Here is a 27,774-nt window from a genome sequence, read left to right as displayed (position 1 = left end):
GATTTTAGTCTGTTTTAAATGCAGTACCTGTGAGGGTTTCTGGACAATATGTGTCATTGTTTTGTGTTGTTAATTGATTTCCAATGAGTAAGTCAAATGAGAAATGATCTCAACGTGGCTGCCGGGTCACAAACTTTCTCATTTTCCAGCTAAACAGTTCACTACAAGATGATTCTGAAAACATTTGAGGAGAGAAATAGGCATCACAGTAACAGAATATTGATTCATATTTCATCAGCGCTGCCTAGTTTGACCGTCTGATTGGAGTTTGTGATTGACAGCTGCCTCTGTTGAATGAACAGCCAATAGGAACGCTCTCTCTCTGAAGTGACCTGTGATTGGCCAAAGTCTCCCGTCACGGGTTAGATTTTCTAAAGCCTGAAAACAGAGCCATGAGGAGGAGCAGAAGTCTCTCAGAACACTTGAATTACAATATGCTGAAAGGTTATTATGCAATTTTTGCCCAATGATGCCAACACAAATATACTGCCTACTGCCGCTTTAAGAAAACATCTCTGTTTGGTCCCCGCAAAAATCAAACCATAATCATTTTACTGTGTTTCTTTAAATGAAAATGAAAAATGATCACTTTCTCATATCCCAATTGATTTCATGTCTGTTAATGATGCTTTGTGTGTTGCAGGTGCTGCTGTTTCTTCAAGAGGAGGAAGAGGAAAGCTCTCCAGAGACACAAATGAAGACGAGAGAGAAACCCTGGTCTCTTTGTGCTTTCTCTCTCTCTCTCTCTCTCTCTCTCTCTCCGTCTCTAGCCCTCTTCATATAACACTCTCTTTCTCCCTCAGTCCCCCCCCCTTCTGACCCTCATTCTCTGCTGTCGGAGGTCCTGTAGTTTACCTTGGGTCGGCTGGACTGGCTGGACCACCGGGCAGCAGAAGATGTTTGCTGAGCTGATCTACTGGTTTTCGCTGCTCTGGAATGAGCAGACAGACAGTAACGCGTTTGCTGTTCCACCTCGGAGCTTTAACTGTGGACTAGCTGTACCAGCGGTGGAGTCTTCGTGTATTTATGGTCACAAACTGAAACTGGATCAACACAAACTGCTTGGGGGGGGGGGGACAAGTGACCACAAACACACAGTTGATAGACTGATTGGCTGACAGACTGGATTCAGCTGGTTTCTGGCTATGTTTTTGTTGTGTTTTTTTCTTCCTTACTGACTGGTTCAGAGGAGTGTATTTCTGTGGAGATGGACAACAAAAGGATGGGAAGCATCGAGACTGTCGGACCACACAAAACACACACACACACACACACATATGTACAAACACGCTGCACACTTTCTCGAGCTCATCGTAAAGAGACTTCATGGACAAAAAGATGCAGCTCTCGCACATAGTCTATAAAGTTTTTATTCCCTCGGGTCAAAGGAAGTACACATTGAGCGGCTTGGTCTATTTCCTGCAACGGATTGAGCTCCGTGTACTTCTCAGACACATTCACCCCCCCCCAAGAGGAAGACAAACCCTCACAACCACCAGAATCAAACGTTTAAAACAGATGTTTATGTGAAAACTATGCTTTTCCCTGTTTTAATTTGTAACTAAAAAGAAGACTGTCTACAATTTTTTTTTTTTTTTTGTTTCTGTCTTTTTGAGTTCAAAAAGTTTGTGTTTAGTAGTTTGGAGTGTTCCTCAAAATGTTTTTTTTTTTTTTTTTTTAATAACTTGTATTTTTAATTTTCTGTTTTTTGTTCCTCTTTCTCTCTGGGTTGGAGGATGGAAAGTCTGATATCTCCATTAAAAAACAACCAAACAAAATAAAAGCTGATCTTTATTTAAGGGTTTTTTCATCAACAATATTTTCCAGTGTTTGAGGGCTTCAGTAGGCAACACGTTTTTTTGTATCATCATCACAAAAGTCACATAATAACCTTTCAGCATATTATAATTCAAGTGTTCTGAGAGAAAACTAGACTTCTGCTCCTCCTCATGGCTCTGTTTTCAGTCTTTAAAACATCTAGCCCGTGACGGGAGAGAGAGCGTTCCTATTGGCTGTGCTCCGGCTGCTGGGCGGTGCTTGGTATTTCCTCAACAGATCTCAACATGACTGCCGGGTCACAAACATTTTCATTTTACAGCTAAACACTACAAGATGATTCTGAGAAAAAAATAAACAGACTATGCATTGGAATAGTGATTTGGAGGTTGAATATCATGAACATCAAATAAGTTTGGATCCGGTGTGATTTCACAACAAATTCTGTTCTTTGACTGGTTACAAACAGCTGACTGACAACAGGGAGTTATCAAACTAAACTGTCCTGAAATATTTAAATGGCTTTATAATCATTTTTCTTCATATTTAACGATCTACTTTGAAGCATTTGTGACAAAACGGTTCAACTTCAGGACGTCATCCTGATCCAAAGCAGCCTGGAGCTTTGTATGATACCCTGGAAAAAAGACAGGAAGAAAAGACTTAGTTCATTCTTGTTTATTGATTATAGAAACCTTCAGTTTGTTCACACATCCCATCAGTAAAGTCTGTTAAATGACTCTTGTTACAATGATTTCACGTACAGATTCATTTTCATCCACACAATCAGTTTGTTTGAGCAGAATCTCAGCGATGTAACAGAGAATAATGATTTCCTTATTGATTATGATCATGATAATTACAGTTTCATTAAACATCTTAGTATCTCGTTTGTACGTCGATCTGGACGACAACATTTAGTCTGCCCAACAAATAAATGTGATTCTAGATATCTTTACAAAAAGTGGTGAGAACAGAATATCTATGATAAGAAATAAATCACTAGACCTTCCTTTAAGCCCCGTGCAGTGGAAGAGAAACAACAACACACACACACACACACACACATATATATACAAATATTCATCAAACATTTAGAGCACAGAGAAGTTTACATTTTCATGCAGAGAAATATCAGTTCAGGTGAACAAAGATCATCATGAGCAGTGAAACAGACACAGGAAGGAGCGCCACCTGAAGACACTCAAACATTTACAGAACAACTCATGAGAAGATGTCAAAGCAAAGAGTGTAGAAGCAAAGAGACGGAACTCGGCTGCTTTTTGACAACAGCCGCCGCCATTTTGGACTGGAAACACTTCTTATATTCATAATATTTTATAGTTCAACACCGGCCGTTTTGGTAGAATGTGACAATAGAATAGAAATAATTTAGCTTTTACTTTTGTACTTTCACTTCTTGGTAATAAACGTTCTTTGGTCAAAGTAGAGCCCGTAATGTTTGATTGACAGCTGATCTCTGTGCAGTGAAGACATGAAAAGAAAAATCAGCTCTACAGCAACAATGATGGACACCAGATAAGTTTAAGAGTTAAAACACAGAATTGAACCCTTAAATGACTTCTGTCTATTTCAGTTTACACAACTCAGCAGTGACATCATAACCCAGAAGCCAAAGTCCAGCATAGAGAGGCTCAGTGAATGTGGTCTGGACTCTGTGGAGGAGAGTCATGGTTTCAGAGACGCTGTAGAAGGACAGAATACCTGCACTGTGATCCAGATACACTCCTACTCTGGAGGACAGAGGACCTGAGACGGGGGTTTGGACTCTGTTGTACCAAAATGTATAACTGTTTTGGTAACAACGTAACGCCCAAGATTTGTCATTCCATCCAAACCCACATTCATTCACCGTCCCTGCTCTCCTGATACTCTTGTATGCGACTGCTACATAAACTCCTCCCCCTCTCCTCTCCACCTCCCAGTAACAACGTCCAGTCAGACTCTCTCTACTCAGGACCTGATAACCTTCAGTGAATCTGTCTGGGTGACTAAAATAAGACTGTTGTTGCATCATTAATGTTGCTTTTCTGTTCCCCTCAGATAATAACAGCTCTGTGTATGCTGTGTTTGGATCCAGTGTGATTTCTCGTGAATACTGTAAGAATCCAGCTCTGGTCTTGGGCTCTGGTTGTGACAGTAAAACATCCACTTCAGTCACTGTCTGTGAGACGTTTGTCCATTTCTCTCTCAGAACGTCCTGTAGTTTATCTCTGACTTCTGACACAGCCGCCGTCACGTCCTCAAAGTAGCTCAGAGGACGGATATTGATGCTGGATGAGTGTGTAGATTCACTGAGTGGTGACAGTGAGGGGTAGTCGAGTAGAAACTGGTTGGGATCCTCTGTGTGTGACAGCAGCTTCAGCTCAGCGTCTCTCCTCTTCAGCTCAGTGATCTCCTGCTCCAGCTTCTCCTGAAGCTCTTTGACTCGACTCACTTCGCTTTTCTGCTGGGATCTGACCTGCTGCTTCACATCACAGCTTCTTTTCTCCATGAGACGGATCAGCTCGGTGAAGATCTTCTCACTGTCCTTCACTGCTTTATCAGCAGAGCGATTGACAGCCTCCACCTCCTGTTGGAGCAGCTTCACATCTTTCTCTCTGTCCTGGATCCTCTGCTGGATGTTGAGTCGACTCACCTCCAGCTCTCTCTGCCTCTCGGTCCTTTCTTCTTTCTCCTGGAGCTTCTTGGAGGGCTCCACCAGCTTGTGTTTCTTGAACGGAGCTGAGTCATAATGAGGCTGGAGGTGTTTCTCACAGTAAGAGGCCAGACACACCAGACAGGACTTGAAGGCTTTCCGTTTCCTCCCAGTGCAGACATCACAGGCCACATCTTCAGGTCCAGCATAGCAGTGATCAGCAGGAGCAGCTTGGAGTCCAGTCTTCTTCAGTTTCTCCACTAAATCTGCTAACATGGTGTTTTTCATCAGGACAGGCCTCCGTTTGAAGGTCTGCCTACACTGAGGACAGCTGTAGATCTTCTTCTCATCCTCTCCATCCCAGTGGGTTTTAATACAGTTCATGCAGTAGCTGTGTCCACAGGAAGTAGTCACTGGATCCTTCAGTAGATCCAGACAGATCGAACAAGAGATTGCTTCCTCGTCCAGCTGAACTCCTTTCTGCGCCATTTCACCTCTCAGTAGCAACGACTGTCTGAGTATCACTTCCTGAGAACCGACACTAGTTTGAGCTCTGATCTAATCATCATGTGTTATCTTGGTTACACCAACCTTTAAACTGTCGATCTGAAGGGGAGGGAACAAGGAAATAAATGGACCGATTGGAGTGGGTTGTGTTTGAGAGCAGGAAGAGGAGGGAGGAGTTATCAAGCTATGATTCATTCCAGGACGAGGAGCAGCACGACTGACTACGTCCCAAATCACATACTTTTGCTTTTTCCTTTTAGTACACTGCAGCTGTCCTTACAAAGTATGTACTTTTGCATGCAGCCGTTTACAGACAGACTAGTGACACATTACACACACTCCTGAGGCTGCAGTGATTGTTTTTAAGAAATCTCATAAGCCATTGTTTTACTGCTTAATTTTTCGTTTTACGTAAGAAAGTAGAGATAAGTAACCTAGGCAACTAGTGTAGTAATAATAATAATAATTTATATAACACTTGTCAAACTTAAGTACAAAGTTCTTTCCAGATTAAAAATTTTACAGAATAAAAATTAAACCAAAATCAAAATCTCATGTAATATTGGGGCAGCTAAACTGAAATATTTGTAACAATTGTGCATTTTGCGATAAAAGCAACAAATGTGGCACAGATGTAGGTTTATATGTTAGGAAAAGATATAGATGTCGGGTCGCTGCTTTTTTGGCCCCTGAGGGACGAATAGGGACAAATAGGCGCTAAATATTCCAAAATGTTGCAGAAAACTGATTTTATGACTCTTGATGATTTCCAAGGTGCGTTCAAGCTGATGAGATCAGATGTCAGAAGATCACAGGCATGATGTTTTTTACCTCTTTATCTTTAAAGGTTACTTTTTAAATGCTTTCAACCTGAGAAAAATGCGAAAACCAAATAAAAGGAGCGTGGTCACTTCTGGATCAAACTTCACCCCCATGCCTTCATGGTAGAATGACAACCAATAAAGCAGTAAAACTGACAGATAGCTTGAAAGCTGGATACATTTCTTGGTCACCAGTAACTTCTAATCACAGTTAAAGTGATACTGAACTTTGGTAGAACTTTGGGTTGTATTGCCAGCAGTAACACTGACAGAGATAACGCTGGGTAAAGTTCAGAGATTGCCGGTAACTTCTAGTCACAGGTGACATGAGAACTTCTTAGTTTGAGTCAGCACTTCAGGTTCTTATGACAATGATTCATTTTTGCAATGGCCTTCAAATCTGAGCAAAGGAGCTGATATTTGTCCGATCTCCAACCTGTGACCAAGCTGACTTGGTTGAACTTATAAGGAAACTACGATCAGTCTCCTGTTGAAATACAGGGTTAAAGAGACACACAAGCTTATCCACCACAGCAAGGTGCCAACTCCAGTAGGATTCAGTTTTTCTTTTCTTTTTTTGATATGCAATAGCACTTTTTTATTTACATTTATTTTTTGGAGGGGGGTTGTGCCTCTATACATGGCTTTAAATACAGATCAATAAGATCACTTCCTGAACAGATTTCACCCTCAGCAGATGGATTTATTAATAGTTTAACTTTTGAAATCATGCTAAAATTACATAAACAAACCGCACCAGAGTCGGCTTGGAGGCGGACCGAGACACACCTTTTCAGGTAACCAAACGGGTTATGAGTGAAAGCAACCTTAGCGACCTGTTTCACTAGCAACAGGACTGAATGGAGAGAGAAAAGAAGCAGCGGAAGCAGTTGATGATGATTTTCTCCTTTAGTTGGGCCGATATCACGGCTAGTGAGCAATACAACCCAAAGATCTACCAAAGTTCAGTATCACTTTAACTGTGATTAAAGGTTACTGGTGACTAAGAAATGTATCCAGCGTTATCTCTGTCAGTGTTACTGCTTTATTGGTTGTCATTCGATCATGAAGGCATGGGGGTGAAGTTTGACCCTGAAGTGATCACGCTCCTTTTATTTGATTTTCACGTTTTTCTCAGGTTAAAAGCTTTTAAAAAGTACCCTTAAAAAATAAAGAGGTAAATAAAATCATGCCTGTGATCTTCTGACATCTGATCTAATCAGCTTGAACGCACCTTGGAAATCATCAAGAGTCAAAAAATCAGTTTTCTGCAACTTTTAGGAATATTTAGCGCCTATTTGGCAAATTGGCAGCGCCCCGATATCTACATCTTTTCATAACATATAAACCTACATCTGTGCCAAATTTAATTAATGATGCACGTTCAATCACATAGCAACAATACGGCCGTTCGCTGTCCTTCAAACCATGCAATGTCTTCTACAAGAGGTCAAGAGGTCAGACAATCTCCATTAAGTTCACTGCCGTGTCTGAACTACTGTCCATCGGTCACATTTTCTACAGAAATCTCTGGATCAAAATGAGCATTCACAGTAATGACAGCGATGACGAGGTTCAGGACTGCTAGTTCAGCATCTGACTGTGATATGGATCAGTGTCCTGATGACATTCATGTCCTTCAGACTAACAGCTAGATGTGAAAGCTTGGCTTGGATTTTGACTGAATGAGTTCAGGCTGTCAGATTGGTGGATTAACATCCTCAGACCACTTTAAAACTGAGCACTCCTGACCTCTTGTGGTCGAAGTCGGCGCTTAATGAGAGAATCTCCACGTGTTGAGCAGTCAATATACGGAGACAGAAGCACTTTCAAACACAAGAAACGATCACAGGAGAAGTGATTCACATTATTTTCGTAGATAGAACCACCTGCTGACCAGCAGTCATTCCCAAGCTGCTGCTCTGCTGAGCATTACTCAATCACAATATCATGTGATACTGTTTAATGACAGCAGCCGTACTGTGTGATGGGCTACGCTGACATTTAAAATGAGTGATCCCAGGAGGCAACAACAGCTTTTCTTACTGCCACACAGCCCTCACTGGGCCGCTCTATCCCCAAGAGCTCTGTTAGGGTGAGGAAAACGGCGGCCTAGTGAGGATGGAGCCCCAAACTGAGAGAAAAATATGCACTTGTGAATTTTTACGGGTTCATTTTGACAAAGACTACTCTATATACACTATTCAGGACACTCAGACAGAAGACAGTGTGGGCTAGTCCAGAAACTAAACAGTAAAGTAAAGCCACCTCTAACCACAACAAACAGCTAAATCCATCTGAGAATAACTAATAATAATTAATGTTAAATATGAATAATGTTGTGGGATTATTCCTTATTTAATGGGGTATATTTGGGATTCATACATAATTATTACATACTTATATATAATAAATAAAAAAAGCATTGGAATAGTGATTTGGAGGTTAAATACCATGAACACCAAATAAGTTTGGATCCAGTGTGATTTCACAACAAATTCTGTTCTTTGACTGGTTACAAACAGCTGACTGACAACAGGGAGTTATCAAACTAAACTGTCCTGAAATATTTAAATGGCTTTATAATCACTTTTCTTCATATTTAACGATCTACTTTGAAGCATTTGTGACAAAATGGTTCAATTTCAGGACGTCATCCTGATCCAAAGCAGCCTGGAGCTTTGTATGATACCCTGGAAAGAAGACAGGAAGAAAAGACTTAGTTCATTCTTGTTTATTGATTATAGAAACCTTCAGTTTGTTCACACATCCCATCAGTAAAGTCTGTTAAATGACTCTTGTTACAATGATTTCACGTACAGATTCATTTTCATCCACACAATCAGTTTGTTTGAGCAGAATCTCAGCGATGTAACAGAGAATAATGATTTCCTTATTGATTATGATCATGATAATTACAGTTTCATTAAACATCTTAGTATCTCGTTTGTACGTCGATCTGGACGACAACATTTAGTCTGCCCAACAAATAAATGTGACTCTAGATATCTTTACAAAAAGTGGTGAGAACAGAATATCTATGATAAGAAATAAATCACTAGACCTTCCTTTAAGACCCGTGCAGTGGAAGAGAAACAACAACACACACACACACACACACACACATATATACAAATATTCATCAAACATTTAGAGCACAGAGAAGTTTACATTTTCATGCAGAGAAATATCAGTTCAGGTGAACAAACATCATCATGAGCAGTGAAACAGACACAGGAAGGAGCGCCACCTGAAGACACTCACACATTTACAGAACAACTCATGAGAAGATGTCAAAGCAAAGAGTGTAGAAGCAAAGAGACGCAACTCTGCTGCTTTTTTGACAACAGCCGCTGCCGCCATTTTGGACTGAAAACACTTCTTATATTCATAATATTTTAGTGTTCAACACCGGCCGTTTTGGTAAAATGTGACAATGTGACAATGGAACAAACAATTGACTTCACTTCTTGGTAATAAACGTTCTTTGGTCAAAGTAGAGCCCGTAATGTTTGATTGACAGCTGATCTCTGAGCAGTGAAGACATGAAAAGAAAAATCAGCTCTGCAGCAACAAGAGTTAAAAGTATTTCAGTTTTATATTAAAGCATGTGTATCAAAAGCATTCATCATATAAGTGATGTGTAACAATATATACATAGTTACAAAGTTGATGTCATCACTGACGTTGTTGCTGCTGTGTTTATTCCTAGATGGAGTGTTAATGGAGCAGCTACAATGTTAGCATAGCCTGGCAGTGATCGATCCGAACTCCGTTCAGAAAACAAGCATTTAAAAAGTTGTTTGCTCGTCGTCTTACGGACAGACCTGACAAAGCATGAATTCGGTCTTTTTACCAATCAACATCATAATGTCGTTATTTCGGCATCATTTTTATCCGTTTTTTGCAATTAAATCACAGCACAGTCTGTTTATTTTGGGTTCATACCACAATAGCGACGTGTGGCTTGCTAATTTGCTTCTTGCTTGGTGTGAATGCACGGTAACACAATACGAAGCACAACGTAGCGTAACTTAAACAAACATAAACAACAGCACGATGTAATGATTCAATGAACCGCTGACACAATCCCCAGAAAACGTGAACACTTCTGTCTATTTCAGTTTACACAACTCAGCAGTGGTATCATCATAATAAAGCCAAAGTCCAGCATAGAGAGGCTCAGTGAATGTGGTCTGGACTCTGTGGAGGAGAGTCATGGTTTCAGAGACGCTGTAGAAGGACAGAATACCTGCACTGTGATCCAGATACACTCCTACTCTGGAGGACAGAGGACCTGAGACGGGGGTTTGGACATTGTTGTACCAAAATGTATAACTGTTTTGGTAACAAAATAACGCCCAAGATTTGTCATTGTATCCAAACACAGATTCATTCACCCCCCCTGCTCTGCTGATACTCTTGTATGCGACTGCTACATAAACTCTCCCTCTCCTCTCCACCTCCCAGTAACAACGTCCAGTCAGACTCTCTCTACTCAGGACCTGACAACAATCAGTGAATCTGTCTGGGTGACTAGAATAAGACTGTTGTTGTCTCATAAATGTTGCTTTTCTGTTCCCCTCAGATAATAACAGCAGTGTGTGTGCTGTGTTTGGATCCAGTGTGATTTCTCGTGAATACTTTAAGAATCCAGCTCTGGTCTTGGGCTCTGGTTGTGACAGTAAAACATCCACTTCAGTCACTGTCTGTGAGACGTTTGTCCATTTCTCTCTCAGAACGTCCTGTAGTTTATCTCTGACTTCTGACACAGCCGCCGTCACGTCCTCAAAGTAGCTCAGAGGACGGATATTGATGCTGGATGAGTGTGTAGAGTCACTGAGTGGTGACAGTGAGGGGTAGTCGAGTAGAAACTGGCCGTGATCCTCTGTGTGTGACAGCAGCTTCAGCTCAGCGTCTCTCCTCTTCAGCTCAGTGATCTCCTGCTCCAGCTTCTCCTGAAGCTCTTTGACTCGACTCACTTCACTTTCCTGCTGGGATCTGACCTGCTGCTTCACATCACAGCTTCTTTTCTCCATGAGACGGATCAGCTCGGTGAAGATCTTCTCACTGTCCTCCACTGCTTTATCAGCAGAGCGATTGACAGCCTCCACCTCCTGTTGGAGCAGCTTCACATCTTTCTCTCTGTCCTGGATCCTCTGCTGGATGCTGAGTCGACTCACCTCCAGCTCTCTCTGCCTCTCGGTCCTTTCTGCTGCAGCTGAGACGGTGTCGTGGCCTTTATGTTCATCCACAGAGCAGAGATAACAGATACACTGCTGATCAGTACGACAGAACATCTTCATCATCTCATCGTGACGAGAGCAGATGTTCTCCTGGAGCTTCTTGGAGGGCTCCACCAGCTTGTGTTTCTTTAATTGAGCCACATCGTAATGAAGCTGGAGGTGTTTCTCACAGTAAGAGACCAGACACACCAGACAGGACTTGAAGGCTTTCAGTTTCCTCCCAGTGCAGACATCACAGGCCACATCTTCAGGTCCAGCATAGCAGTGATCAGCAGGAGCAGCTTGGAGTCCAGTCTTCTTCAGTTTCTCCACTAAATCTGCTAACATGGTGTTTTTCATCAGGACAGGCCTCGGTGTGAAGGTCTGCCTACACTGAGGGCAGCTGTAGATCTTCTTCTCATCCTCTCCATCCCAGAAGCCTTTAATACAGTTCATGCAGTAGCTGTGTCCACAGGAAGTAGCCACCGGATCCTTCAGTAGATCCAGACAGATCGAACAAGAGATTGCTTCCTGGTCCAGCTGAACTCCTTTCTGCGCCATTTCACCTCTCAGTAGCAACGACTGTCTGAGTTTCACTTCCTGAGAACTGACACTAGTTTGAGCTCTGACGTAATCATCATGTGTTATGTTGGTTACACCCTCCTTCAAACTGTAGATCTGAAGGGGAGGGAACAAGGAAATAAATAGACAGTGGAGCTGTCTGTGTGTGAGAGCAGGAAGAGGAGGGAGGAGTTATCAAGCTGTGATTCATTCCAGGACGAGGAGCAGCACGACTGACTACGTCCCAAATCACATACTTTTCCTTTTTACTTTTAGTCCATGCAGCTGCCCTTACAAAGTACGTACTGTTACATGCAGTATCGGGACATACTACTTTGCTTTGAACTTTGACCCTCTTGCTCATATATCTGCTGTGCAGAGGATTGTGGGTCAGAACAGCCAGAAAAGCATGCTGGCTTTCATTCTGTAAAATGTGACCAGATGTAGTAGGACATCCTGGTAGCTTTGGCATACTGCATTTTGACATACTATGTATTGGGACATGAAAAATATTTTTTTCTGGCATACTAAGTAGTATGGTAGTATGAGTATTGGAACGCACAGTATGTTTCCTCATTTACAAACGGAGCCTCGGTTCAAACCTGCTCCACATTTGAAAACATTTCAGCTTTCAGTTGTAAAATATTTCTTGGCTCCTCAGGCTTTGGTGATGGCTCCACATTTCTCATAAAGTCTTCCTCACCCGGGACAGAAACCCGGTGTGGGCAACGGACTGCTGTACGGGCAGCCGTTTACAGACAGACTAGTGACACATTACACACACTCCTGAGGCTGCAGTGATTGTTTTTAAGAAATCTCATAAGCCATTGTTTTACTGCATAATTTTTCGTTTTAACAAAATTGCCATTTTGGGAAAAAAAAACAAACAAACATATTTCAGGCATGACAGGCGCACTGAAGGGATGGGAAATATTCAAAAGAAAAAGGAAAATAGGTGAAATGTGTACAGGAACTAAAAACAGGTGCAGCAGGACTGTACTAGCATATGAATGATGTCAGAGCGGCTGCTGTTAAAGAGTGAAGTTAAACAGTTTCAAGGCCACAAAGTCGTCGTTGCTTTTTGTTTTAAGTCATGACGCAGAGGTGTCGCTATTTTGCATGGCAGCAAAATGAATGTTGACAATGGCTGTATCTGTGGAGGTGTGAGGCTTCCCCGGAGGTCACAGCTCTTATGGACTATTTTTAAGACCACGTCCACATTAAGCTGGCTACATTTGAAAACAGTCTTCTCCTCTGTGAGGATGGAGAGCAGGACGCAGATGGACGTTTAACTAGCTGAGACTCAGCACAGTAACTGGGCTCTCACAAGAAGAGACTTTTATCTGCCTCTCAGTTGTTTTGGTGCATTTTTCACATAAGTTTTCAGATTTATCTGCCTTAGTGTGGACGTAATGCAAGTCTTTTTTAATTGTTGTCCCACCAATATCGGACGTTGGCACGCCTGTACTCATCCCTCCCCCATTTCTCACCTCCAGGTGATGAGTTCAACCAATGGGGAGCTGAATACAGACGACCCCACTGCAGGACACTCCAACGCACCAATCACAGCCAAGTTTCTCGGGAGTTTCCAGAGGCGCGCGAGACACGTCAGACGCCCATGATTTGTGTAAAGTAGCCTGGACCTCAACTTAATGCAAATGAGGAGCGGTGGTCGTGACGCTCCTGGTACATGTCCACGCTTCCTATTCATTGTCTGTGTAAGCAGCTGTGAAATGCATTCTGGTAGCGTGGCGGCGCAATACGAGACACGGATGGTACGTGTCCACAGGGGCGTTTTTTATCACGAGGTGACGCAACCTTTGATGGGCTGCCACTAGAAACAAGGCTCTCCCCACCTGATTGGACGAACACTTTCCCTCCGTGGGCTGCTGCTCCCAGCTTTCAAACCGGAACCAACATGGTGGCTCGTTTGTAAACTTTTTTCTCTTATTTCACGAAAATAGTTCCCCGAAATGTGTTTCTGAAAACATCTGAGGCGAGAAATAAGCCATGCAGTTGCTGAATCTCTTTATTTTTAATCGACAACAGTTAGTGTAAAACGGTCCCTGGGCGTTTCCAGAGGCGGCGAGTCGCGTCAGGCGGCAAAGTCAACACCTCCTAAAGCACTGCTTTTTAGAGTAAACAGAATGACTAAACCACAGGAAGTTGTGGGGAGAGTCACGGAAGCAACTTGTTGAGCCGTGGTTTGTTAATAATCTTGTGATTACAGAAGTTGGTCTAATGGTACGTGTCCACAGGCTCCGCCCTTTCCACGCTTCCCATTCGAGGCCCAGGCTACTTTAACAATATGCTGACAGTTCAAAACGTCAGCTTGTTCTCTCTCTGATGCTCTCATTCTTCAGAAGCACTCTGTTTTTAGGTTTTTGTCAACATTTATTTTTATTATTTTCTGCTCTGGAGGTCAGAAAGTGACTTCATCCACGACCATTTTAGATTGACAGTAGATAAACAGTGTCCTTCACCAGAGACAGTCATAAGTCAGGGCATTCCTGGAATATTACTTGAGATTTAAACCACTTTTTACATAGACGGGGAATTATATAAGTTGGTGATTTTCTTCTTCTTTGAATGTATTTAAAGGCTGTTAAAGTTAACGCGATAACGGAAATTTGTTTTAACACCGCTAATTTCTTTAATATATTAACGCAACTTGCAATTTTTTAGATTGTACCGTGCTCAGTTTTAAAGCTAGAGTGAAGATACTGGTATCATGAAACTAGAAAACCTGATGAATCCATCGGTACCAACCATGTCATACTAGCTTGTCGTGAAGGAGGTTAAATAACGCTCCAAACTTTGGCGAGGAAAAACTGTCATGGCCATTTTCAAAGGTGTCCCTTGACCTCTGACCTCCAGATATGTGAATGAAAATGGGTTCTATGTTTACCCACGAGTCTCCCCTTTACAGACATGCCCACTTTATGATAATCACATGCAGTTTGGGGCAAGTCATAGTCAAGTCATCACACTGACACACTGACAGCTGTTTTTTGTTTGCCATGTTATGATTTTAGTCTGTTTTAAATGCAGTACCTGTGAGGGTTTCTGGACAATATGTGTCATTGTTTTGTGTTGTTAACTGATTTCCAATGAGTAAGTCAAATGAGAAATGATCTCAACGTGGCTGCCGGGTCACAAACTTTCTCATTTTCCAGCTAAACAGTTCACTACAAGATAATTCTGAAAACATTTGAGGAGAGAAATAGGCATCACAGTAACAGAATATTGATTCATATTTCATCAGCGCTGCCTAGTTTGACCGTCTGATTGGAGTTTGTGATTGACAGCTGCCTCTGTTGAATGAACAGCCAATAGGAACGCTCTCTCTCTGAAGTGACCTGTGATTGGCCAAAGTCTCCCGTCACGGGTTAGATTTTCTAAAGTCTGAAAACAGAGCCATGAGGAGGTGCAGAAGTCTCTCAGAACACTTGAATTACAATATGCTGAAAGGTTATTATGCAATTTTTGCCCAATGATGCCAACACAAATATACTGCCTACTGCCGCTTTAAGAAAACATCTCTGTTTGGTCCCCGTAAAAATCAAACCATAATCATTTTACTGTGTTTCTTTAAATGAAAATGAAAAATGATCACTCTCTCATATCCCAATTGATTTCATGTCTGTTAATGATGCTTTGTGTGTTGCAGGTGCTGCTGTTTCTTCAAGAGGAGGAAGAGGAAAGCTCTCCAGAGACACAAATGAAGACGAGAGAGAAACCCTGGTCTCTTTGTGCTTTCTCTCTCTCTCTCTCTCTCTCTCTCTGTCTCCGTCTCTAGCCCTCTTCATATAACCCTCTCTTTCCCCCTCAGTCCCCCCCCTCCCCTTCTGACCCTCATTCTCTGCTGTCGGAGGTCCTGTAGTTTACCTTGGGTCGGCTGGACTGGCTGGACCACCGGGCAGCAGAAGATGTTTGCTGAGCTGATCTACTGGTTTTCGCTGCTCTGGAATGAGCAGACAGACAGTAACGCGTTTGCTGTTCCACCTCGGAGCTTTAACTGTGGACTAGCTGTACCAGCGGTGGAGTCTTCGTGTATTTATGGTCACAAACTGAAACTGGATCAACACAAACTGCTTGGGGGGGGGGGGGACAAGTGACCACAAACACACAGTTGATAGACTGATTGGCTGACAGACTGGATTCAGCTGGTTTCTGGCTATGTTTTTGTTGTGTTTTTTTCTTCCTTACTGACTGGTTCAGAGGAGTGTATTTCTGTGGAGATGGACAACAAAAGGATGGGAAGCATCGAGACTGTCGGACCACACAAAACACACACACACACACACATATGTACAAACACGCTGCACACTTTCTCGAGCTCATCGTAAAGAGACTTCATGGACAAAAAGATGCAGCTCTCGCACATAGTCTATAAAGTTTTTATTCCCTCGGGTCAAAGGAAGTACACATTGAGCGGCTTGGTCTATTTCCTGCAACGGATTGAGCTCCGTGTACTTCTCAGACACATTCACCCCCCCCAAGAGGAAGACAAACCCTCACAACCACCAGAATCAAACGTTTAAAACAGATGTTTATGTGAAAACTATGCTTTTCCCTGTTTTAATTTGTAACTAAAAAGAAGACTGTCTACAATTTTTTTTTTTTTGTTTGTGTCTTTTTGAGTTCAAAAAGTTTGTGTTTAGTAGTTTGGAGTGTTCCTCAAAATGATTTTTTTTTTTTTTAATAACTTGTATTTTTAATTTTCTGTTTTTTTTTCCTCTTTCTCTCTGGGTTGGAGGATGGAAAGTCTGATATCTCCATTAAAAAACAACCAAACAAAATAAAAGCTGATCTTTATTTAAGGGTTTTTTCATCAACAATATTTTCCAGTGTTTGAGGGCTTCAGTAGGCAACACGTTTTTTTGTATCATCATCACAAAAGTCACATAATAACCTTTCAGCATATTTTAATTCAAGTGTTCTGAGAGAAAACTAGACTTCTGCTCCTCCTCATGGCTCTGTTTTCAGTCTTTAAAACATCTAGCCCGTGACGGGAGACTTTGGTCAATCACAGGTCATTTCGGAGAGAGAGCGTTCCTATTGGCTGTGCTCCGGCTGCTGGGCGGTGCTTGTTATTTCCTCAACAGATCTCAACATGGCTGCCGGGTCACAAACATTTTCATTTTACAGCTAAACACTACAAGATAATTCTGAGAAAAAAATAAACAGACTATGCATTGGAATAGTGATTTGGAGGTTGAATACCATGAACACCAAATAAGTTTGGATCCGGTGTGATTTCACGACAAATCCTGTTCTTTGACTGGTTACAAACAGCTGACTGACAACAGGGAGTTATCAAACTAAACTGTCCTGAAATATTTAAATGGCTTTATAATAATTTTTTTCACATATTTAACGATCTACTTTGAAGCATTTGTGACAAAACGGTTCAACTTCAGGACGTCATCCTGATCCAAAGCAGCCTGGAGCTTTGTATGATACCCTGGAAACAAGACAGGAAGAGAAGACTTAGTTCATTCTTGTTTATTGATTATAGAAACCTTCAGTTTGTTCACACATCCCATCAGTAAAGTCTGATAAATGACTCTTGTTACAATGATTTCACGTACAGATTCATTTTCATCCACACAATCAGTTTGTTTGAGCAGAATCTCAGCGATGTAACAGAGAATAATGATTTCCTTATTGATTATGATCATGATAATTACAGTTTCATTAAACATCTTAGTATCTCGTTTGTACGTCGATCTGGACGACAACATTTAGTCTGCCCAACAAATAAATGTGATTCTAGATATCTTTACAAAAAGTGGTGAGAACAGAATATCTATGATAAGAAATAAATCACTAGACCTTCCTTTAAGACCCGTGCAGTGGAAGAGAAACAACAACACACACACACACACATATATATATATATACAAATATTCATCAAACATTTAGAGCACAGAGAAGTTTACATTTTCATGCAGAGAAATATCAGTTCAGGTGAACAAAGATCATCATGAGCAGTGAAACAGACACAGGAAGGAGCTCCACCTGAAGACACTCACACATTTACAGAACAACTCATGAGAAGATGTCAAAGCAAAGAGTGTAGAAGCAAAGAGACGCAACTCTGCTGCTTTTTTGACAACAGCCGCTGCCACCATTTTGGACTGAAAACGCTTCTTATATTCATAATATTTTATTGTTCAACACCGGCCGTTTTGGTAGAATGTGACAATAGAATAGAAATAATTTAGTTTTTACTTTTGTACTTTCACTTCTTGGTAATAAACGTTCTTTGGTCAAAGTAGAGCCCGTAATGTTTGATTGACAGCTGATCTCTGTGCAGTGAAGACATGAAAAGAAAAATCAGCTCTGCAGCAACAATGATGGACACCAGATAAGTTTAAGAGTTCAAACACAGAATTTAACCCTTAAATGACTTCTGTCTATTTCAGTTTACACAACTCAGCAGTGGTTCCATAACCTGTAAGCCAAAGTCCAGCATAGAGAGGCTCAGTGAATGTGGTCTGGACTCTGTGGAGGAGAGTCATGGTTCCAGAGATGCTGTAGAAGGACAGAATACCTGCACTGTGATCCAGGTACACTCCTACTCTGGAGGACAGAGGACCTGAGACGGGAGTTTTGACATCGTTGTACCAAAATATATAACTGTTTTGGTCACAACGTAACGCCCAAGATTTGTCATTCCGTCCAAACCCACATTCATTCGGCCCCCCTGCTCTCCTGATACTCTTGTATGCGACTGCTACATAAACTCCTCCCCCTCTCCTCTCCACCTCCCAGTAACAACGTCCAGTCAGACTCTCTCTACTCAGGACCTGATTAAATACAGTGAATCTGTCTGGGTGACTAGGATAAGACTGTTCTCTCATAAATGTTGCTTTTCTGTTCCCCTCAGATAATAACAGCTGTGTGTATGCTGTGTTTGGATCCAGTGTGATTTCTTGTGAATATTCTAAGAATCCAGCTCTGGTCTTGGGCTCTGGTTGTGACAGTAAAACATCCACTTCAGTCACTGTCTGTGAGACGTTTGTCCATTTCTCTCTCAGAACGTCCTGTAGTTTATCTCTGACTTCTGACACAGCCGCCGTCACGTCCTCAAAGTAGCTCAGAGGACGGATATTGATGCTGGATGAGTGTGTAGATTCACTGAGTGGTGACAGTGAGGGGTAGTTGAGTAGAAACTGGTCGTGATCCTCTGTGTGTGACAGCAGCTTCAGCTCAGCGTCTCTCCTCTTCAGCTCAGTGATCTCCTGCTCCAGCTTCTCCTGAAGCTCTTTGACTCGACTCACTTCACTTTTCTGCTGGGATCTGACCTGCTGCTTCACATCACAGCTTCTTTTCTCCATGAGACGGATCAGCTCGGTGAAGATCTTCTCACTGTCCTCTACTGCTTTATCAGCAGAGCGATTGACAGCCTCCACCTCCTGTTGGAGCAGCTTCACATCTTTCTCTCTGTCCTGGATCCTCTGCTGGATGTTGAGTCGACTCACCTCCAGCTCTCTCTGCCTATCGGTCCTTTCTGCTGCAGCTGAGACGGTGTCGTGGCCTTTATGTTCATCCACAGAGCAGAGATAACAGATACACTGCTGATCAGTACGACAGAAAATCTTCATCACCTCATCGTGACGAGAGCAGATGTTCTCCTGGAGCTTCTTGGCGGGCTCCACCAGCTTATGTTTCTTGAATGGAGCTGAGTCATAATGAGGCTGGAGGTGTTTCTCACAGTAAGAGGCCAGACACACCAGACAGGACTTGAAGGCTTTCAGTTTCCTCCCAGTGCAGACATCACAGGCCACATCTTCAGGTCCAGCATAGCAGTGATCAGCAGGAGCAGCTTGGAGTCCAGTCTTCTTCAGTTTCTCCACTAAAACTGCTAACATAGTGTTTTTCATCAGGACAGGCCTCGGTGTGAAGGTCTGCCTACACTGAGGGCAGCTGTAGATCTTCTTCTCATCCTCTCCATCCCAGAAGCTTTTAATACAGTTCATGCAGTAGCTGTGTCCACAGGAAGTAGCCACCGGATCCTTCAGTAGATCCAGACAGATCGAACAAGAGATTGCTTCCTGGTCCAGCTGAACTCCTTCTGCGCCATTTCACCTCTCAGTAGCGACACTAGTTTGAGCTCTGATGTAATCATCATGTGTTATGTTGGTTACACCCTCCTTCAAACTGTAGATCTGAAGGGGAGGGAACAAGGAAATAAATGGACCGGGTTATCAAGTTTGCTTCATTCCAGGACGAGGAGCAGCACGACTGACTACGTCCCAAATCATATACTTTTCCTTTTTACTTTTAGTACACTGCAGCTGCCCTTACAAAGTATGCACTGTTGCATGCAGTATACACATAACTGGGACATACTGGCTGTGTTTGAGAGCAGGAAGAGGAGGGAGGGGTTATCAAGGTTCATACCAGGAAGAGGCTCACTGAGCAATAGAAGTCATTTCGATATAACCTCTATGCAGTAGCTCCAGATTAGCTCTGATATAGAGCAGGATTTATTGGCCAGGTGTAGCCCAGTTCTACGCTATATTTTTTAAAATGTCATGCATGTTTTAAAAAAACATACAAGCCTGTAAATATTTAACATAAACACTGCAAACCCCTGTGTTTATAGTATAACTGTGTTTTTGTTGTCATATACACAGATTCTGTTCACTCATATCCCAGATTATAATGTTACATTGAATAATAGACGTCTTAAAGGGTTGTGCTTTATACACATTTTATCTTAAACTATGTCGTTAAAATTTAAGGATATCATTTTGAAAGATGTGTCACAATTCAAATATGAATTGAGAATTTGCACTGACATCAATTCCTCAAAGTAAGCATGCACAAAATATCCAGTAGTGACGCTCTACTCAGCTGCTGCACTGCGTGACCACCGAGACCATGACGCCTTGCCTTCTCTGCACCGACGGTGACTGCTCGGCCAGGGACGGAGCAATCTGATTTAATAACTCCATTACAAAATTCACAATTATTAGTTGCATTTTTGCCGTGCTCTTTTGGGCGTTTGAGAATGCATGACGTCTAGCTCACTAGGTAGCTAGCTAGCTATAGAGTGCTACAGGAATGAGTCCTAAAACCTGGATATGAGTTAGTATTTTAGCACTTCTGGTTCTCTCGTCTGGAAGTCGGTGGGTTTGTTAGTTGCCTGAAATAAGGTCTGTGGTTAACACAAGACTGAAGAGATTATCCTTTTGTTCTACGACAGGGTGACCATATTTTCAAACCCCCAAACCAGGACCCTTAAATGCAACGCACATTCATTCATGGGCGCGCACATGCTAATATGCACGCCGTTTTCATCAGGATAGCCAACGTGGCGCACCTGTGGTGCATTTGAGCACGGAGTGGGATCAGAAAGAAGGCATTATAGGGGGGGTTCATTAGATCTAGCTAGAATCAGATTCTGATGTGCAAGATGCAAGTAAAATCATATCTAAAATTTAGTCCTCCACCGCTAACCTCTGGGACAGCTTACCTTTTCATATCAACAGCTCAGACAAACAGAATGATTTACATCGCTGCTGAACCTCTTTTTGCTGGTGTTTCATTAAGTTTATTTTCTGTTGTGCTGCAACTCCTTTACCGCTATTATGTGCACATTATTACCTCCTTCAAGGCCCGAGGTTATGTTTTCATCGGCGTTGGTTTGTCTGTTAGCAGGATTACTCCAAAAGTTCGCAATGGATTTGAATGAAATCTTTTGGAGGGCTGGAGTGTAGCACAATGAACAATCCATTAGATTTTGGTGGCGATCCGGATCATAATCTGGATTCAGGAATCTTTTTAAGAATTCCGATCAGGCCTGAGCATTAAGACCACAGGGTATAACACATGCGCAGTCTATCTGATGAAACGTCGACCGCACCTCCCTCCTTCTTCGAGCAGAGAGATACATGTGTGGATGTGTGGCGAGACATCGAGCTGCGACAGGATCTGCTGGCCGTCCGCGGTGAGGAAGAAAAAAAGAGTTAGATGACGGGATGAGAGACAACGTAGTGTGACATTATACAGACATAAGAAGGCTGCTGAATGAGAGAGGCTTCCACCGATACGTTACACGGAAACACACCGGGTTAATAACAACCCGACCACCTCACGGTACCGCCAGCTGTGAGCTGTGATCTGTTTTTAAAGTCAGGCACATTGGCAGAGGTCTGCGCTCTCCGAGTGCCAATCTAGTGTTTATTGTTTCTACTCTGTTCTTATTGTTGCTTGCTTTATTTTCATTGTCATCATGTACATGTTCAGCACTGCGGTTGTTTTTAAAAACGTGCTGAGAGAGATAAACACAAAAAGTGTCAAAATGATGAATAGTGACCTTTCATTCATTCCAGGAACAAAAACAGGATGAATGTGAAATGCCATAAACCTAAGATGGTAAAAGGTGAGGGTCAACCAAGACCTACACACCACCCAGACACCCTGAAGACACTCTAATAATTAAAGACACAGATGTGAGTTGTTTTTTGTCATCAAGTTTTCTCTATAAAACCTCCCTGGTCAAGACCTGTACAGCATCACTTGGGTAATACAATGCATTGTATTAATGTCACAAAAGTGTGAGGTTCTTATTTTGGATACCAGCAATTAAAAGGTGTTTCCACTGTTAAGAAAGAGACAATACAATATAATCAGTTTAAAAGATTTATTTAAACTGCGAAAATTATCACCATTAAAACAGATAAATAAAACCAGTTCAAACTGTGCTAATTGAAAAAAAACTACAATAAAATGTCCTTAAAATGGGGGTGCAAAGTCCAAGTGCACAGCGGGCAATAAATAGTTCAAGAAAGGGGAGTATTTGAGTCTAAAGATGTCAAGGGTGCAAGGGGGGTCCTGAGGCCGTCGGCTCCTCTGCTCCGGCCCTGCAGCTCTGCTGCAGCCCTCGTCGTCGTTGGCGCTACGGAGAGAAAACGGGAACCTCAGTGGCCAGCACACACAGTAGCAGCGGTTCGTCCGGTCCCTCGTCCTGGCCGCCCTGTCACTCTGTCGGCCGTGTTCCTGCAGCAGACCGTACTGGTGAAGCTGCCTCAGTTCCAAACTCGCGTGTCCAGCTCCGCTTCCTCGTTCCTGCTGGTTCTCTACCTCTGTTCCTTCCCCCTGCACACCTGTCCATAATCAACTTAAAAAGAAGCCCAGCGTCTCTGTGTGTCAATCAATTAGTCACAGCTGTCTCTCACCAGTTAATCACTTTGATCCATAGTCCATTCCAGTTAAAAACAGCACAGTAAAACCAGATATGAAACGTAAAAACCCATGCCATAATAGAACGGGTAAACATGCAACACCACAACATCAATAAAAACAATATAAGAAATGCATATACACACATGATAAAACCCATAATAAATAAACGTGCAATACTGGATCAAGTGATTAAACAACTGCATCTCCCTGTGACATTAACAAGTTTAGATTCAAGGAAAGGCAGAGGTTCTGTAGGACATCTGAAGCTCAATGTGTCCATCATTTTAGGTCATCAGCCTGAAAACCCACAGTAGTCATCATGGTAAAAAAGTGTTATTAAATTTTCTCAAAGTCTGCTGTTTATGGAAAAGAAGCATGAACTACAAGATTCTCACTTTTATTGTAGATTTGTTCAAAAGAAAAAGCAGTAGGAAGAAATTCCCCAAACTTCCAGTTATCCAACAGCATTTTAAGCATGTGCTCTTGTTCTTAGTTTGCTCAGATAATGAAATGAAGAAGCTCTTCCACCCCAACAGATATGTGTTTGAGGCTTTGAGCTCTGAACAAACTGGAAAAGGAGAACACTACATAGACTTGACTCTTTCTATGTTGTTGTCTTTAGTCAAAGAGCGTTAAACTGAATCAGAAACCAGCATCTCTGCTGACACCAACGTCAAACAGAAGCGAGTGTCAGAAACAACTTTATATACAGCTTTGCCATACACACACACACCACACACACGCACACACAAACACACACACACACACACACACACACAGACACAAAGCATCCTATTGGATGATTGCATCCTGCAGTAATCAGGCCGTCATCTGTGTCAGCTGTAGCGCCACCTGTCTTCACTCTGGAAGTATTCAGTGCCGTCTGGTGATCCACCTCATTGTGGCTCTTGTAATGCGTTTTACACAAAATCCAAGAGATTTGATGAATACACACTTTAAATCAATCTCATGTATTACAACAACAAAATAAATGCACATAAAGAAAGAGATGTAAATATCTAAAGAAAGAGATGTAGAGTCCATGTGGCAAGAAGGTTTCGTTCATGTATCCAAAACAGTTTAAAAAGCCATAAATCCACAACAATTGTGTTTAAATCTGCATAATACTGTTTGAATAAAGAACAAACAATAGTCCTGTTTGTGTGCTCTCCAGGTTGCTCAGAGAATCACCAAAGCACCACAGCTGTGGTTATACAGAGGAGACAACAAGCCCATGGAAATAAAACTTTCTGATAATAATGATAGTCATTAATTAATTGATAAAATGTGACATGAATTGATATTTTGTGTTTTAATTTTATTTAATTTATTTACTTTTGTTTTGTATTACTTCCCTTATTTACAATATATGGACTTGTGATTGTGTTCAATAACTATGATAACAAAAATCCTCAAGTCACAACTTTCTTTCAACAGTTTTTGTTGTTATCAAAGTTTTGAGCCGGCCTGGAAATAAGTTATGTTACCTTTTAGTTTTAAACTTTTTTTCCTTTTTTTTAACAGAGACTGACTCTAAACATGAACACTGGACTTTGTGGTGTTTCAGGAGGAAAACTGCCTCAGTTATTCTCTCATAGTCACATTTCCTCCATCAGCTTTGTATGATACCCTGGAAAAAAGACAGGAAGAAAAGACTTAGTTCATTCTTGTTTATTGATTATAGAAACCTTCAGTTTGTTCACACATCCCATCAGTAAAGTCTGATAAATGACTCTTGTTCAATGATTTCACGTACAGATTCATTTTCATCCACACAATCAGTTTGTTTGAGCAGAATCTCAGCGATGTAACAGAGAATAATGATTTCCTTATTGATTATGATCATGATAATTACAGTTTCATTAAACATCTTAGTATCTCGTTTGTACGTCGATCTGGACGACAACATTTAGTCTGCCCAACAAATAAATGTGATTCTAGATATCTTACAAAAAGTGGTGAGAACAGAATATCTATGATAAGAAATAAATCACTAGACCTTCCTTTAAGCCCCGTGCAGTGGAAGAGAAACAACAACACACAACACACACATATATATATATATATATATACAAATATTCATCAAACATTTAGAGCACAGAGAAGTTTACATTTTCATGCAGAGAAATATCAGTTCAGGTGAACAAAGATCATCATGAGCAGTGAAACAGACACAGGAAGGAGCGCCACCTGAAGACACTCACACATTTACAGAACAAGTCATGAGAAGATGTCAAAGCAAAGAGTGTAGAAGCAAAGAGACGCAACTCGGCTGCTTTTTGACAACAGCCGCTGTCGCCATTTTGGACTGAAAACACTTCTTATATTCATAATATTTTAGTGTTCAACACCGGCCGTTTTGGTAAAATGTGACAATGTGACAATGGAACAAACAATTGACTTCACTTCTTGGTAATAAACGTTCTTTGGTCAAAGTAGAGCCCGTAATGTTTGATTGACAGCTGATCTCTGAGCAGTGAAGACATGAAAAGAAAAATCAGCTCTGCAGCAACAAGAGTTAAAAGTATTTCAGTTTTATATTAAAGCATGTGTATCAAAAGCATTCATCATATAAGTGATGTGTAACAATATATACATAGTTACAAAGTTGATGTCATCACTGACGTTGTTGCTGCTGTGTTTATTCCTAGATGGAGTGTTTAATGGAGCAGCTACAATGTTAGCATAGCCTGGCAGTGATCGATCCGAACTCCGTTCAGAAAACAAGCATTTAAAAGTTGTTTGCTCGTCGTCTTACGGACAGACCTGACAAAGCATGAATTCGGTCTTTTTACTAATCAACATCATAATGTCGTTATTTCGGCATCATTTTATCCGTTTTTGCAATTAAATCACAGCACAGTGTGTTTATTTTGGGTTTATACCACAATAGCGACGTGTGGCTTGCTAATTTGCTTCTTGCTTGGTGTGAATGCACGGTAACACAATACGAAGCACAACGTAGCGTAACTTAAACAAACATAAACAACAGCACGATGTAATGATTCAATGAACCGCTGACACAATCCCCAGAAAACGTGAACACTTCTGTCTATTTCAGTTTACACAACTCAGCAGTGGTATCACAATAAAGCCCAAGTCCAGCATAGAGAGGCTCAGTGAATGTGATCTGGACTCTGTGGAGGAGAGTCATGGTTTCAGAGACGCTGTAGAAGGACAGAATACCTGCACTGTGATCCAGATACACTCCTACTCTGGAGGACAGAGGACCTGAGACGGGGGTTTGGACTTTGTTGTACCTAAATGTATAACTGTTTTGGTAACAATATAACACCCAAGATTTGTCATTGTATCCAAACGCACATTCATTCCCCCCCCCTGTTCTCCTGATACTCTTGTATGTGACTGCTACATGAACTCCTTTCCCTCTCCACTCCACCTCCCAGTAACAACGTCCAGTCAGACTCTCTCTACTCAGGACCTGCCACCATCCAGTGAATCTGTCTGGATGACTAGGATAAGACTGTTGTTGTTTCACGTATGTTGCTTTTCTGTTCCCCTCAGATAATAACAGCTGTGTGTGTGCTGTGTTTGGATCCAGTGTGATTTCTCGTGAATACTTTAAGAATCCAGCTCTGGTCTTGGGCTCTGGTTGTGACAGTAAAACATCCACTTCAGTCACTGTCTGTGAGACGTTTGTCCATTTCTCTCTCAGAACGTCCTGTAGTTTATCTCTGACTTCTGACACAGCCGCCGTCACGTCCTCAAAGTAGCTCAGAGGACGGATATTGATGCTGGATGAGTGTGTAGATTCACTGAGTGGTGACAGTGAGGGGTAGTTGAGTAGAAACTGATTGTGATCCTGTGTGTGTGACAGCAGCTTCAGCTCAGCGTCTCTCCTCTTCAGCTCAGTGATCTCCTGCTCCAGCTTCTCCTGAAGCTCTTTGACTCGACTCACTTCACTTTTCTGCTGGGATCTGACCTGCTGCTTCACATCACAGCTTCTTTTCTCCATGAGACGGATCAGCTCGGTGAAGATCTTCTCACTGTCCTCCACTGCTTTATCAGCAGAGCGATTGACAGCCTCCACCTCCTGTTGGAGCAGCTTCACATCTTTCTCTCTGTCCTGGATCCACTGCAGGATGTTGAGTCGACTCACCTCCAGCTCTCTCTGCCTCTCGGTCCTTTCTGCTGCAGCTGAGACGGTGTCGTGGCCTTTATGTTCATCCACAGAGCAGAGATAACAGATACACTGCTGATCAGTACGACAGAACATCTTCATCACCTCATCATGACGAGAGCAGATGTTCTCCTGGAGCTTCTTGGAGGGCTCCACCAGCTTGTGTTTCTTGAACGGAGCTGAGTCATAATGAGGCTGGAGGTGTTTCTCACAGTAAGAGGCCAGACACACCAGACAGGACTTGAAGGCTTTCAGTTTCCTCCCAGTGCAGACATCACAGGCCACATCTTCAGGTCCAGCATAGCAGTGATCAGCAGGAGCAGCTTGGAGTCCAGTTTTCTTCCGTTCCTCCACTAAATCTGCTAACATGGTGCTTTTCAGCAGGACAGGCCTCGGTGTGAAGGTCTGCCTACACTGAGGGCAGCTGTAGATCTTCTTCTCATCCTCTCCATCCCAGAAGCTTTAATACAGTTCATGCAGTAGCTGTGTCCACAGGAAGTAGTGACTGGATCCTTCAGTAGATCCAGACAGATGGAACAAGAGATTGCTTCCTGGTCCAGCTGAACTCCTTTCTGCGCCATTTCACCTCTTAGTAGCAACGACTGTCTGAGTTTCACTTCCTGAGAACTGACACTAGTTTGAGCTCTGACGTAATCATCATGTGTTATGTTGGTTACACCCTCCTTCAAACTGTAGATCTGAAGGGGAGGGAACAAGGAAGTAAATGGACAGTGGAGCTGTCTGTGTGTGAGAGCAGGAAGAGGAGGGAGGAGTTATCAAGCTGTGATTCATTCCAGGACGAGGAGCAGCACGACTGACTACGTCCCAAATCACATACTTTTCCTTTTTACTTTTAGTCCATGCAGCTGCCCTTACAAAGTA

General features: G+C 42.1%; 3 protein-coding genes and 2 long non-coding RNA genes across 5 annotated transcripts; 2 read left to right on the top strand and 3 right to left on the bottom strand.

Moving 5' to 3' along the window:
* The first annotated feature begins 385 nt into the window (after positions 1-385).
* LOC119498013 lies at positions 386-1,493 on the top strand. The gene is made up of 2 exons (XR_005209030.1): positions 386-444; positions 644-1,493. It is a non-coding gene; the product is annotated as an uncharacterized LOC119498013 (long non-coding RNA).
* A 1,562-nt stretch (positions 1,494-3,055) lies between these two features.
* On the bottom strand, positions 3,056-5,308 carry LOC119498010 (E3 ubiquitin/ISG15 ligase TRIM25-like). Its single transcript, XM_037786475.1, has 2 exons — positions 4,616-5,308; positions 3,056-4,510 (listed from the first exon to the last, which is right to left on the bottom strand). The coding sequence occupies exons 1-2, from the start codon at positions 4,922-4,924 to the stop codon at positions 3,365-3,367; spliced, it is 1,455 nt and encodes a 484-aa protein (XP_037642403.1). The 5' UTR covers positions 4,925-5,308; the 3' UTR covers positions 3,056-3,364.
* Positions 5,309-9,706: 4,398 nt separating this feature from the next.
* LOC119499263 (E3 ubiquitin/ISG15 ligase TRIM25-like) lies at positions 9,707-22,967 on the bottom strand. The gene is made up of 3 exons (XM_037788530.1): positions 22,947-22,967; positions 17,984-19,621; positions 9,707-11,594 (listed from the first exon to the last, which is right to left on the bottom strand). Exons 1-3 carry the CDS (start codon positions 22,965-22,967, stop codon positions 9,879-9,881), a joined length of 3,375 nt encoding a protein of 1,124 aa, XP_037644458.1. The 3' UTR covers positions 9,707-9,878.
* Positions 14,978-15,837, top strand: LOC119498771. Its single transcript, XR_005209183.1, has 2 exons — positions 14,978-15,020; positions 15,220-15,837. It is a non-coding gene; the product is annotated as an uncharacterized LOC119498771 (long non-coding RNA).
* A 2,674-nt stretch (positions 22,968-25,641) lies between the features above and the next one.
* Positions 25,642-27,473, bottom strand: LOC119498767 (tripartite motif-containing protein 16-like). Its single transcript, XM_037787819.1, is given in 2 exon segments — positions 25,642-27,353; positions 27,356-27,473. Coding segments are annotated over 2 exon segments (1,668 nt in total). The 3' UTR covers positions 25,642-25,803.
* Between the last annotated feature and the right edge of the window lie 301 nt (positions 27,474-27,774).

Source organism: Sebastes umbrosus, chromosome 12, assembly GCF_015220745.1.
Source record: "Sebastes umbrosus isolate fSebUmb1 chromosome 12, fSebUmb1.pri, whole genome shotgun sequence".
NCBI classification, from domain to species: domain Eukaryota; kingdom Metazoa; phylum Chordata; class Actinopteri; order Perciformes; family Sebastidae; genus Sebastes; species Sebastes umbrosus.
The sequence above is the reverse complement of the archived record's forward strand: the minus strand, read 5'-3'. Positions and strand labels throughout refer to the sequence as shown.

What these genes read in the sequence shown, in the direction of transcription:
- LOC119498010 (XM_037786475.1), bottom strand. Translation starts at nt 4,924, where the DNA reads ATGGCGCAGAAAGGAGTTCAGCTGGACGAGGAAGCAATCTCTTGTTCG. An exon ending in CTGAAGATGTGGCCTGTGAT is followed by an intron (nt 4,511 to 4,615) that starts GTCTGCACTGGG and finishes GCTCCGTTCAAG; the next exon opens with AAACACAAGCTGGTGGAGCC.
- LOC119499263 (XM_037788530.1), bottom strand. Translation starts at nt 22,967, where the DNA reads ATGTCACAGGGAGATGCAGTT. An exon ending in TGTCACAGGGAGATGCAGTT is followed by an intron (nt 19,622 to 22,946) that starts GTTTAATCACTT and finishes GAAGGAGTTCAG; the next exon opens with CTGGACCAGGAAGCAATCTC. An exon ending in GAACCACTGCTGAGTTGTGT is followed by an intron (nt 11,595 to 17,983) that starts AAACTGAAATAG and finishes ACTAGTGTCAGT; the next exon opens with TCTCAGGAAGTGAAACTCAG.